This window comes from Lissotriton vulgaris, chromosome 6 (assembly GCF_964263255.1).
Source record: "Lissotriton vulgaris chromosome 6, aLisVul1.2, whole genome shotgun sequence".
Lineage (NCBI taxonomy): Eukaryota > Metazoa > Chordata > Amphibia > Caudata > Salamandridae > Lissotriton > Lissotriton vulgaris.
Window position 1 is genome coordinate 1,440,855,937 of NC_141694.1, and position 13,233 is coordinate 1,440,869,169.

At 40.1% G+C, this 13,233-nt stretch overlaps 1 protein-coding gene across 1 annotated transcript in view; it reads left to right on the plus strand.

Moving 5' to 3' along the window:
- Positions 1-13,233, plus strand: part of PPP1R14C (protein phosphatase 1 regulatory inhibitor subunit 14C) — a 284,336-nt gene that overhangs the window by 162,125 nt on the left and 108,978 nt on the right. The window contains exon 2 of the mRNA XM_086927569.1: positions 8,030-8,113. Within this exon, the coding sequence (XP_086783695.1) occupies positions 8,030-8,113 (84 nt within the window). The remainder of the gene's footprint in view (positions 1-8,029; positions 8,114-13,233) is intronic.

Here is a 13,233-nt window from a genome sequence, read left to right on the forward strand (position 1 = left end):
CAGTGCCCATAACCAGAGGGTACTGTTGTCAATCTGTTGTGGAGGAGATAAGCTTACCTGATTGTAGAAAATTATTTTTGGGCAGGGTTTCTGGCATCAAGTCCTTTTCAGGCCCATACAGAGAGGATGTCCTGAGCCTCTCTGACCTTTACCCTGATGACCAGGTATAAATACTATGTGGCGGAGCGATTGAGTAGGCTAGTGCTGAGGGTTACATGACCTTGACTCTTGCTCCTTCCGGCTTTGCCTTTAGTTGCATTTAGTTAACAGGTCACCGCTACGGAGAGGCCCAAGAAGGGTACTGAGTCACCTGTCATCAGTGGATAAAAGGTAACTGGTGAGTGAGACAGGAAAGGTGAAAGTGCAGCTTTATTTAACGCAAGTTATAAACTTGGAGTCCGAGCTTACCTCGGACTCAAAAGAACCCTCACAACAAGATTACTTACACTCGTGACATCACTTATCAAAGCTTAGCTTTAGATGTCAAGAGGCCAATTTTAAGTTTCTTTGTGCAAGAGGGTAGTCTGCGTTTTAAGAGTCTGTGTGTGGTACAATTGAAGCTTGCAGCAATACTTTCAGGGTTAGGTTACCGTTGCTTTTGCTTTAGTGGTGGCTTCCTTAGGTTCTTGTAATGCAACCAGGACTAAGTGGTCAGTGCAGCACGAAAGCTCCGAGGGGGTAGTGCAGGTTAGATAAAATGCCACACAGAGTTATGACAATGAAGGCACAAACTGAGAAGAACCGTTTAACTTAACTTTATTTCGGTGATGTGGCCAGAACAGGCCAAAGAGTAGGTGTGAGTAGAGAAGGTGGTGGGAGGAAGCAGTCAGCCTAGCTAATATGCAGCTGATTTCTGTGTGGTTCCCAAAATGAGGAAAAACTCAGCTGATGAGGACCCACAGCAGATATTTGGCAGTGGGTAAGAGGGGTGAGTAGTGACTGGGGTGGAAGTTAAGTGCCCTTAATGAACGTAGCAGCTATTGTGGAGGCCTCTACAGTGGCTAAGCAATCATGGCTTTAGGCCTACCCCTATTTATGCGACTGCTGCATTAGATTTTGTACAATGCAACAGATAAAAAATAATCCTTTTGACAGGTAAAAATCCCCCTTTTAAATGCATATCAGTAGTAATCTTTGTTGCTCACAGGGTGCATGACATTTTAAAGCTGGAGACACAGAAAATATTTCATTGTCTCTAAAGTGACAAGAACCAAACATCTATTTCACTGTAGTAGTCCTAGCTGCCCTATGTAGAATACCAGAGTGCTGATTAAATATACTAACACTGCTAACTCAGGAAAGGGATCAACTAATTGTTGTTAAGAATCCAATTTAATGGTGAAGTTGGATTTTGATAAATATTGAGGAAAAGTAACTTTTAGAAAGTTACATATTCCTCTACTTAATTGGGGGGGGCTTGCATTAGCATTCCAGCAGTAGCCCTGTCAGTGATTAGACCTGAACAGTTGCAAAAGAGGTGCAAAATGCCTCATTGGAGCAACTAATAAGCTGATCTGAATGGACAAAGAACTCCTCTGAGGTCACCAAAATATGCAGGGTGGGGGCTGTGTAACTCCGTTGACAGGACAGTGGCAGTTCCAGCTTCACAGGTCTGTTGAGCCACATGAAACACCTGGGGCACACTTGAAAAAGAGAGAGCAGGATGCCAAGGCAATTCTTGTGGATCCTTTGTTTGGTTGCTGAAGGACTCTGCGTATGTCCTACCAGACTTGTCTCTGGATTTGTTGTGGGTACAGAGCCAGCTTCAAACTAGATTTTAGTGTTAGATGTGGTAGGACACTAGGATTACCAGATTGCACTCTCCACTCACACCCCCAACCTCCTAACCCAAATTTTGTGTTGACGGATGTCTTCATCATCTTGGATTTGCCCTGACACATTGGATTTTGGGCATGTTTTTAGTAAGGCAAACTGGAACTACTGCAAAAGTAGGTAGGTCAGGGAACCTTCACCATATTGCTTTGGGTTTGGCCAAGAGTTGACTCCCACCCACCAGCTAGTGCCAGGCATGCATACTCTTCGTGATGCTTTCTGGAACTGTGGAATATTTGAAGAATACTCATCTGCTGTTGGAAACCTTAGAAGAGCCCTGAAGGACTGGACCTGTTCCATCTTATACCCAGGACGATGACGTGGACTCCAAGGGTCATTGGTTGACCTCCTGTATGGCTAGAGAGGGACTGTAAGCTACATGATGCCTTTTTCTGGAAGTATCCATATGACCAGTGGGACCTGGAGAGGAACTGGATCCTGCTGTTGGCCTGTACCAGACACCCAAAGAGTCTGAGGTTGGGGCCGCAGGAGTGTACTCTTGCAGTGAATTGGGATTGGAAGGGCTAAAGTCAGAAGGTAAAATGTTAGACTAGGGCAAATCTGGTTAGTGTATCCAACCCGTGCTCTATCGTGGTCCACGCCAAATTGTGTTTAAGTCCTGTTCTACTGCGACCATTGACTATCATTGGCAATTGTCCTTCTTGACTCTATTTCTAGTTAAAACTTTAACAATTCTTATCTTTGTTTCCCCATATTAGATCCTTGTCATTTTGTTTATTCTATTTAACTCGATTTTTTCTAATTCATTTTGATATTTTTCTTGTTTAGCATTTTGACTTTATTACTGTTTTAGTACTGCATAATTAATTTACACATTGCCCTAAATTAGGCTCCCCGGTTCAATGCCATAGCTACAATGGGGTTGATCTAAGGTTAATTTAGCGACTTGAGGGCTCACCCTGACCAGGAATGTAATTATTACTTGAGATGGGTACTTACCTCCCTCAACTAATATGCCCAATGTATTACAGTGCGAAAGAGGGAGTAAACCAATTGAGCATACATTATTGTAGGACTGCCGTTGAGGCAAGGGATTCTGAACATATGTGCATCTGGGTACACAAAATAAAGGGCATGCATAAATCTGATCCTAATTAACACTAATAGGTTTATTCTACTGCTTCTAATCCTAGCTTACATCTCCAATTACATTTTTAGAGGAGGAAAACGTGGGATTTAGGATAAGATGATACATATGGAACAATAATAGCACAACAAACCAAACCCCGAAATAAACTGTACAAGAGAGTTTTGACCAGTAATGCTGGTAGCTTACACCACATAACATAATCATTTGTAAAGCACACATTCATCTGTGGGCCTCTTGGTGCTCAATAACAGATGTTTGTTACCCAACTCAATGGTACTCGCTTTACTGACCTTCAAAGGATGCCAGGCTGAGTGGAAGCACCAGATTTGAACCTGTGACCATGAGGTCAAACACAGGCCCCTACAGACCTAGAGATCTATGTATTACCCCGGCAGACAAAGTGACCTACGGGTTGCCACAGGTCGGGCGAATCAGCCAAAAACTCAGGTTCTGCTAAGGTAACAGCAGCCCTCTGTCACATTTTGTGGACTGTCCATATGCAGTGTGGCCCTGAAAGCAGATGCTTCTCAAGTTACCAGTGGAGACGTCTACTGTTTGAAAGGAACATTTAATTATGCCCTGTGATATTAAACTAAGGGATGCTCAAGGCAAGATGGGATTGCTCAACTTTTTTGAGCAATAGGTTACGGAAAGCAGGGTAATTAATTTCATATTCGCAGGAAACATTTTATAAATCCTCAGTAACACAATATGGGTATGTTCTGAGCTGGGCATTGTGATGTCCATTCAAAAATACATTTTTGGCATTTGCCATTTTAATACAATTAACAATGAGGTATACATTCGCAGTTTAATAAAAAAAAATGTCTGGAGTGACATTAAAATGTCACTTTCAAACAGTGCATCACATCTGAGAATAAAAATGTTTATATAAACACTATAATTGACAAACATTTTTGTAGTAACAAAAACGATCACTGACTGGTCCAGACCTAAATACACAACTGAAACCATTCCATTTTTGCATGAGTACACCTACAGTGAACTGTGTGCTACTTTCTTTCTCTATTATTGAAACAATTCTTGGTCACCTACTAGCTGGTTGTCTGGGTCCACTTTTAGATTTCATGCACCCTACCTTGTGGGCTACAAAGTTTATTGCTAATATGTATTTAAAAGGGAGGTTTCTACCTGTCAAAAGGGTTATTTTCATGCGTTCCACTGCACGGTTAGCTCTGCATAATTCTCCTACATAGGGGTAGCCGAAAGCCATGTTTACTTTGCCACTGTAGTGGATTGCACAATAGCTGCTGCGTTAATTAATGGCACTTAACTTATGCTTTGTACACCATATACTAGCGGTGCATAGGCAAGTTAAATAACACAGTTAGGAATAGGCCAATTCAACCATGTTTAAATGGGGGCACATTCAATTTATTACTGGTTAGCAAGGGTAAAGTGCATAGAGTTCTAGAGCCAACAAAAACAGGTTGGGCAAAAATCAGGAGGGGGGGTGGAAGGGAGTGTTTGGGGGCACAACAAATAGTCCATTCATAGACTCCTCTGATAGAATGATTTGATGCTAGCAGTGCAGTGCAGAGAAGCTGTTCTGTATGCTCTATTCTTCCAGGTCATTGTTGCTCTCACTTTTTGTCCAAATCAGTCTAGCATATATTTATAGTAAAGCATGTATGTGCAAGGCCCTGCATAGATGGCCCGCGTGACTAGCTCTTTATTCCCTGTATGCATCTATCGAAAATGTACTTTCACATACAAATAGTGCACTACTGCAGACTTGTTCTGGATGGTGGTGAAACTGTGTCAAGTTGATAGCTAGAAAAAATTGATTGACAAGCTTCATGTAGGATACTAAGAATTGATGCAAGAACTCACAGGTGTTCCTTTTCTAGGGAAGGTTTTCTGTAATTCAGAGTTTAAGAACTGCAGGTAGACAATGTAGTAGGTTCTTTTCTATGAAGTTCTACAGGGAAGGCTCTGCTCACAGTGGGCACCAGCTGGGGTTTTGTATTACAATAATTCCTATTTATTGACGTTTTGTACTGCAGTTGGAAAATCCATTTTCCTTTTGAATTGTTTTGCAGTTGCTTGTATTGAGTTCACAGCTAGACGTCTTTCTTTCACGAACAGGCAAAAAACTGTTGAAATGTATTCAAGCGGTGGTTTCGTAAGTCCACATGAGCACATTAACTCTATATATTCGAGGGGGAAATGGAACTCAGTCCAGGTCGGTTTTAATTATAATTGTACTGAGTAGACGAATTAGGAAAACTGCAGTCTCTCAGTTTGTAGAAGGATTAGCTTGTCTGTTACGGACAATTGTTATTTTTCACAAGTTGTCATTGTGTTTATCTCCCTTTAACCATTCCTTGAATAAATATTTTTTAATTGATTTTGTAGAGTGCGCCTATAGCCACATAAATTGATTTCTGCAGTTGTTTTTCAGGCGATTATTACCACGGGTTCCAAAGTATTTAGATTTTACAATATTTTTAACATCCAAAATGTTAAATACCCACAAGTAGTCTGGGTGGAGTTGCAAGCTATGTGTCTCCTCTGCATTATGTGTTTGTGATGCTTGGAAAGTGGGCCAATCGGGGCATGGGTTGACCAGCTCAGCGTGCGTTGGAGATTTGGCTTTCCAAGAAAACTTCCATTTGAAAAGAAGAAATGGTCTAGGTGAGTCCATTAAGCTTGTGCTGAAAAATGCATTTTCTGTTGTAGAAAGATCAATAACGGCGAATTACGGCGTTACTCTATAATCCGAGAGCGATTTTCCTCGGACCTTCACTATAAAATTATAATGAACATATCGTTTTAACTTGCTAATAAATTCAGCTTATCCTGTACAATCCTGCAACTGCAGTTACAATGTATATGACAACATATAATGACAGTATCAAGATTTCTTGGACAACAGCACATTCATCTCTAAAAGATTGAATATCCTCATCCAGATTAAGATTGATCTAGAAGCAAAGAGCTGCATATTTTAGATTGCTCCCAGTCCAAGCCATTGAAAGCAGAGCTGTGCAAAAAGTACATTTTGCCACCTTTTCCAGGGAATAATACTATCGTAAATTATTGAAATAAATGTTCTTTACATTCTTTGATCATAAAGTGAAGAATGACAAAGCATTATTGTGATTCAAGAGTTTCCGGGTGAGCTTAGTTTCTGTAATCTATTCGTCCATGATTCTCAAATTGTTAGCATCATCTGTTGCCTTGAAAATTTTGAAACATGGCCTGAAATTTGATCCCAGCTTATTTACAGAAGTAGTAACCTGGATTTGAATGCGAAAAAAAGGTCCAATTTTCTTAATGGGTCGATTTAAGCCTTTATTCATGCATAATAGAACACCGAGGTGGGTGAATTATGGAGAGCGACTTTAGAGGATCCTAAGAGGCTGGAATATCATGCTCACTTTCTCCTCAACCAATATATACAATCTAAAAGAACTCTGATTCTGTTAGTCGGTACACCTCTAGATACCATGTCTTATCTAAAAATATATAATACCTCTGCATTTGTAAGGTCTGGGTTCATTCCGGAATACTTGGAAATGAACGAATCTCTAACCAGTCATATTCTCAAGATCTTTGCAGTTTTACAAATGTAAGATCCAAGCGAGGAACTGATGAGATATGGTTATGGTGATTCTAGATTTTCCTCCAGAAGTTTTTATTGTTTTTAATGTTTAATTCATATTTTTAAATCCATCTGTGCATGGGGCACAAATCAATTTAGTTTTGTTGGCAGCTTGCCGATCTGGTTCATAAACCCCAACAGATTTGATCTTGCGTGTTCCAGTAATTTTATTTTCCGTTAATTCACACCGGACTCCTGAGCACTGGATGATTTGTGCACTATAACTTAAGCCAGTTTTGAATTCCCTCTTTTGCTTTTTAAATACTCTCTCATTTGCATTACTTGTGTTATACTTTTTTGAGGATGTCTGCTAGACTAATCCTAATTGCTCCAAAAGTTGTCTAGATATCAGTGGCACACATCATATTTTCCACACACCAAAATACCATTGCAAATCTAGTCCTTTTCATACAGAAATTGATGTCACTTGCTCATTCCATTGGAGATAATGAATACTTTTTGAAGACTGTTCTTTGCATGGTTACTGTTCTGCATCTCTCTGCACTGAATCCTGCCTCATTCACATCACTCTAATCTTATTTATAATACTATATTTATCATTCAATTCACTACAATACAGAAAATCTGTTGTACTGTTTCATTTGTTAAATACAGCTAAGTACATTTGCATAGCTTCTGCAAATCAACAGATTCGTATTAGCATATACACAAGAAGACGTGCAACAAATGATAAGTAGACGAAAGGCCACTATCCTGAAGTTCCTGTTTGCAAGGGGTTATCCTGTGATTAGTTTCGTTATTTTGATCTTGGAAATTGATTGGAATTGTAATCAATAAGCACTCTGGTGGTGGGCCTTCACACCAACAGCCTTGTAAAATCTGTAACCACTCAATACGTTTTTTTTTTTTTAAGTGAATATATTCGTTTGGTTCTACTGAAACATAGTGCACATTTTAAAGATTTAGCTTTGAAACTACTTGCACATTAGGATTAAATTTATGTTATTGATTGGTTAGGATCGTGATGTTTTCTTATGGGTTTAATTAGCTGGCTGAATCAGTGTCCCAAACACATCTAAGTGCAATACAAAAGAAGAAATTGACTTCAGAATTCAAAATAGTTTCTAATCTCAATTATGGAATTCGAAGATGTATCTGATGCTCCAATTTGGCATGTAATCAAATTCCTTTCATTATACTGTACAAGGGGTGTTCTGTGGGGATGTCTCTTTTTATTAAAACCAATCCAGCACTTTAAACCTCTGATGCATTTTCCCCTTTCACGCTTCGAAAATCCCTTATTAATGTCAGTCAATTGAATAATGCTTAATACAGTTCAATGTGACCTCTGTTTAGTATGTACATTACTGAGTTCCTTATATATTCACTAATTCCGCACATTGTTACAGCTATCCCATGTAATAATGCAAGGGTCAAAATTAAGACTGACTTGGAGAACCTCTGATTGCTTCTAAAGAATATTTCTCTTGCTTCAGGAAGAAGAGATGCCAGAAGTAGAAATTGACATTGATGACCTCCTTGATGCGAATAGTGAAGAAGAACGGGTCTTCAAATTGCAAGTAGGTTGTTTTCCACATGATCTGCATTGATGCAAAGTGATACTGTACTTGGATCTTAGAATAACCACTAAATTGCCTATAAAATAATCAAACACCATTGGTAATATTTTACATTTCACTTGCTCTGGGATCTTTGTATCTTTGCTAGGGTTTCAGTAAAGGCCTAAAATCTGAAGTGTAGATAATAAAATATATATATATATATGTATATGTATATGTATGTATATATATATATATATATATATATATATATATGTATATATATATAATCATAGGTTTCAGACAAGTTATAGTTGGGAATTACCATTTAAAAAACCTTAGAAATTCACAGAAAAAAACATGTTTCCGGGGTGTTCTAGTTAGCAGGATAATTTCCCTCATACAAAACAATTGAAATTCCTCTGTTATAGTCAGTTCTACTAACTATAACTCGCGCGCCCGCAATCCACTACTGATGATGTCACATATTACATCATTCATGACATGGTCAGTGACATCACAGATGACATCACTGATGACATCTCAAATGACATCACTGATTTTTTTCAGTGAATTTCTAAGGTTTTTTAAAAGGTAATTCTCAACTATAACTTGTTTGAAACCTATGTTTTTTTCAATGAATTTCAAAGGTTTTGTAAATGACAATTTTCCAATGTATTAGTTATTTTTATTTTTTTATACTGATTTACTACATTTTTTAAACAATTTATTTTTAGATATTTTATTTTTTAAACATACATTATATTTACATTATGCATTACATTACAAAATATACTTTCTCAGAATTAATTACTTTAGTTTAAAAACTTTGCAAATAGGCAATGGTTTTCTAAGTACAGTAGGTACAGTTGTTGTAATGCTCCACACAATTTCAGGCACTGCAACATAGAGTTCAATTTGAATTTCTAGTTAAATGCAATTAGTTACTTTTTTGATTACTTTTCTAACCACAGGACTGGATCCTAGATTCAGTCCGGGAACATCTCCTGTAAACAGTTGAGTAAAAGCGTTTTGGTTACAGTAGTGATTTTTAAGGAATATTATTGCATTTTAAAAGTTGACACTTGGAAACTTTATCACATAGATTCACCAATGTTATCCTATGGGAAGAAATTCACTTAGCAGTAAGTAGTGTTAACGTTACTTTTTCTTACTCCGTGGTGGCTCCTAGATCCAGCACGGGTGCATCTACTGTAAACCGTTGATAGAATGAGTTTAAGTCGTACAGGCAATTTTTAAGGAATATTTTTAGTTTGTGAAAATAGACACTTAGAAACTTTTCTGGTGAAAACTAGACAATGGATTCCTATGGAAGGAAATACAAGTTACTGGTAAGTATGGTTAGAATTACTTTTCAGGATCAGTAAAGGGCTCAAAGATGCAGCTCTTGATAACGGGATTATCTCAGGAGCCAAAGACACATCAATCCTCTCCATAAACCCGTGTGATTGGTCTGATCACCATGCCATATCTTTCTTGATACCGGTAGTGAAAAAGAGTAAGACCGTTCAACCCTTCACACTCAGAAAATGGAGTCGAGCTACAAAAGAGGCTAATATGGAGCAACTCGTAGAAAGGTGTGAGAGAGACCTGAAGGTACCTAGCAATCTGCAGAAAGTAAATGAGATGACAGAACACTACATAACCACAATCGGGAACATCGTCAATGACGCCATGCCACTAAAATTGAAAAGAGTCACCGAAAAGGAAAAAAATCCATGGTTCAATGGATCACTCAATGAAGAGAGGCGCAAATTGAGAATGGCCGAAAGAAAATGGAGACAACACCCGTCATCCCCGGAGCTGACAGCACTCCAAAAAATCAGAAACCAATATAACAAAAAGGTCATCAACTCCAAAAGGGAATATATAAGATCCGAACTGGACAATGCCAAAAACAGACCACGGGAACTCTTCGAGATCCTAAAGCAACAATCAAATAAGTTAGCCAAAACCGCCCATGAGAACTCAAAAACTCCTCTAAGCTGCGAGGATTTCTCGACATTTTTCACGGAGAAGGCCAAAGCACTGGAATTGGAGCTCACAAGCGCAGCGGCTACCTTGCCAACCCAACCATTGACTGCGAACAAGCACGACAGGGCTATAGAGCGCAGCAAATCAAAAAACAAAGCATATTGGGATACATTCGAACTATTTGACCAGGAGAAGGTCGCCAAAACGCTCTCGGAAATCAAGCCTAACAACCACTATCATGACCCTCTACCCGCGAAGTGCGTAAAAGAAATCAACTATATTGTGGTCCCAATTTGGACCAAAGTAATAAATGCATCATTATCACAAGGGATCCTCCCTGACTGCCTAAAAACAGGACAAGTTGTTCCCATAATCAAAAAACCTACAGCGGATGCAACAGATCCGAACAACTTTTGTCCAGTTACTAACATTCCTTTACTGGCCAAAGTAATTGAGAAATGTGTGCAGTGCCAACTGAGCAAACACATCAACAAGTTCTCCCTACTAGATGAATGCCAATCAGGATTCTGATCAGGGCATAGTACGGAAACTGCGATCCTCCATATTGCTGATGATGCGCTACAGGCCCTTGACCAAAACCAAGCTTGCCTACTAATTCTCCTAGACCTGTCCTCGGCATTTGACACAGTAAATCATGAAGCATTACTGACCAGGCTGCGGAACAGGATGGGACTGGAGGGAAAGGTTCTGAAATGGTTCGAGTCTTTCTTACAAAACAGAACACAACGATTCCTGGTCAACCAATCAATCTCACCTATATGCCCCAACTCAATTGGAGTTCCACAAGGATCGTCGCTATCACCTGACCTGTTCAACCTATGTCGAACCCCTCACAGAAATTCTCCGAAACTCAAAGATATCCTATCACATGTATGCGGACGACACGCAGATATATATGAAGATTGCCTCCCTTGAAGACATTGAGCTAATGAATGAGACCTTAAATATGGCATTGCAATGGTTAAAGGCCAATCATCTGAAACTCAATGCTAATAAAACAGAGTTCCTATTAATCTCACCAACAAGGAGCCAAGCAGAAATAAAGGAATGGATCAAGCTGGTGACGGCGCTAAACTGCACCCCCACCCTAGTCAACTCAGCTAAATCACTAGGAATCACTCTAGACGAAAATCTTGACATGAAAACCCATATTAACTCAATGGCTAAAAGTGCCCGCTTCCATTTGAATTATCTAAGGAAACTGAAACCATTCATCTCAGAAGCCGATCTTAAACTGGCTATCCAATCCCTAGTCATCTCTCGGATTGAATATGGCTGCACCACCTTAGCCGGATTACCAAACACGTTGACAGCACCACTAAAAGCTTGCCTGAACGCAGCGGCAAGACTCATCACGGGATCAAGAAAATTCGACCACATATCCCCACACTTGAAAGCATTAAACTGGCTACCCTTTGAAGCCAGAATCCAACTAAAGATAGCATGTATCACCCATAAAGCGCTCCACTACAACACGCCGAGATACCTAGCCAAGAAAATTGAGCTGTCAGGAGGTAACAGACCAGCTAGGAGTGCTAAGGAGCTACTATTGAGGCCAGCCTTCTTCCGAAAGAAGAAAACTTATGACAGAGCGTTCTCGGGAGCTGCCCCCAGAATTTGGAACTCACTCCCCCCACGAATTAGGAAGATCCAAAATACCTCAACTTTTAAACGGGAAGTGAAGAGCTTCATGATGAAGAAATTCTCCACATAGACTCGTTCGATTACAATCAAGTGCAGTCCGATTACTGAACTTTGTTGAGACGATATGAGACTGGCGACTCCACCGAGACTAAACTGTAAACAAAATGCTACCTCAAGTAAAGACAATCGTATATATCCACTTCACTTTATATTTTATCACACTGGGTAAATCCAGATAATCCTTACCTTTATCACCACCCCGCCGGCCGCGTCACAGAAATACTGTATGTATGTACTAAACTGTCGATCCTTGCCGAAGCACAGCACACAAATTGCCCTGTTGCTTGAGGAGCACAAGCCAGATGCTATCTTTCTGACAGAGACATGGCTCACAGCCCAATCTGAGCCAAACATAGTCTCAGCCCTACCCGCTGGTTTTCAAATCCTTCGATTTAGACAGGCCAGAAGGGAGAGGCGGAGGTCTGGCAATCATACTAAAAGACCAGTATCGCTGCTGAACTACAGCTGAAATCATTCCTGAGTACGAGAGTTTAGAATTCAGCATAGATTTTAATGCGAACAGAACCTTCTCCGGCACATTGATATACCGCCCCCCAGAGCCAGCAAAACTGTTCCATAGGTCTCTCCCAGAAATCATAGCAAAAAGAATTATGACTTCTGCTAACCACACGGTCTTAGGGGACCTTAATTACCATTTTAATTCCCCTTTAGATCACATCGCTACGGAACTAATTGATGACCTAGGAGCCCTTCAACTATCCCAGCTGGTTACAGCCCCTACTCATGAGAAGGGCAATCTACTTGATCCAATCTTTAGCAACTGCACCGATTTGACTGTAGATCAACCCACCCCCCTCCCCTGGTCGGACCACTTTTTAATCCTGTTCACCTGGATTACATACAAAACTCCCCAGCCGACTCCCCAAGTCACAACAAGGAGGAATTGGGCAAAACTTCCCATGGAATCCTGGACATGCAACCTGGACTCCACCCGTCCACTTCCCTGCACAGACCCCAATGTGGCAAACAAAAATTATGAAGGTTGGATCACAAACTCTCTGGACACGATCCTCCCTCTTCGCAGGTCCTCCTCAAAGAGACTGCATAAATCAGCACCCTGGTTCTCAGATTCTCTAAGAGATAAAAAACGCCTCTGTAGGCAACTAGAGAGAGCGTGGCGTCTAGACTTCCTACCGGAAAAAAAGGTCCATTACAAAGAGGCAATCAAGGCCTACAGAGAAGGGGTCAGGGCGGCCCAGGCAACCTACTTTTCGGACAAAATTATGGAAGCCAAATCCAAGCCCAAAGAAATTTTCCACATAATAAAACAATGTACCAAAGTCAACACTGCTCCTCCCCTGACCAAAACTCAGGAACAATGTAATGAGCTTGCGGAATTCTTTCACAACAAAGTCTCTAAAATTTACTCCACCTTCCCAACAGCAGCCACAATTCCTGAT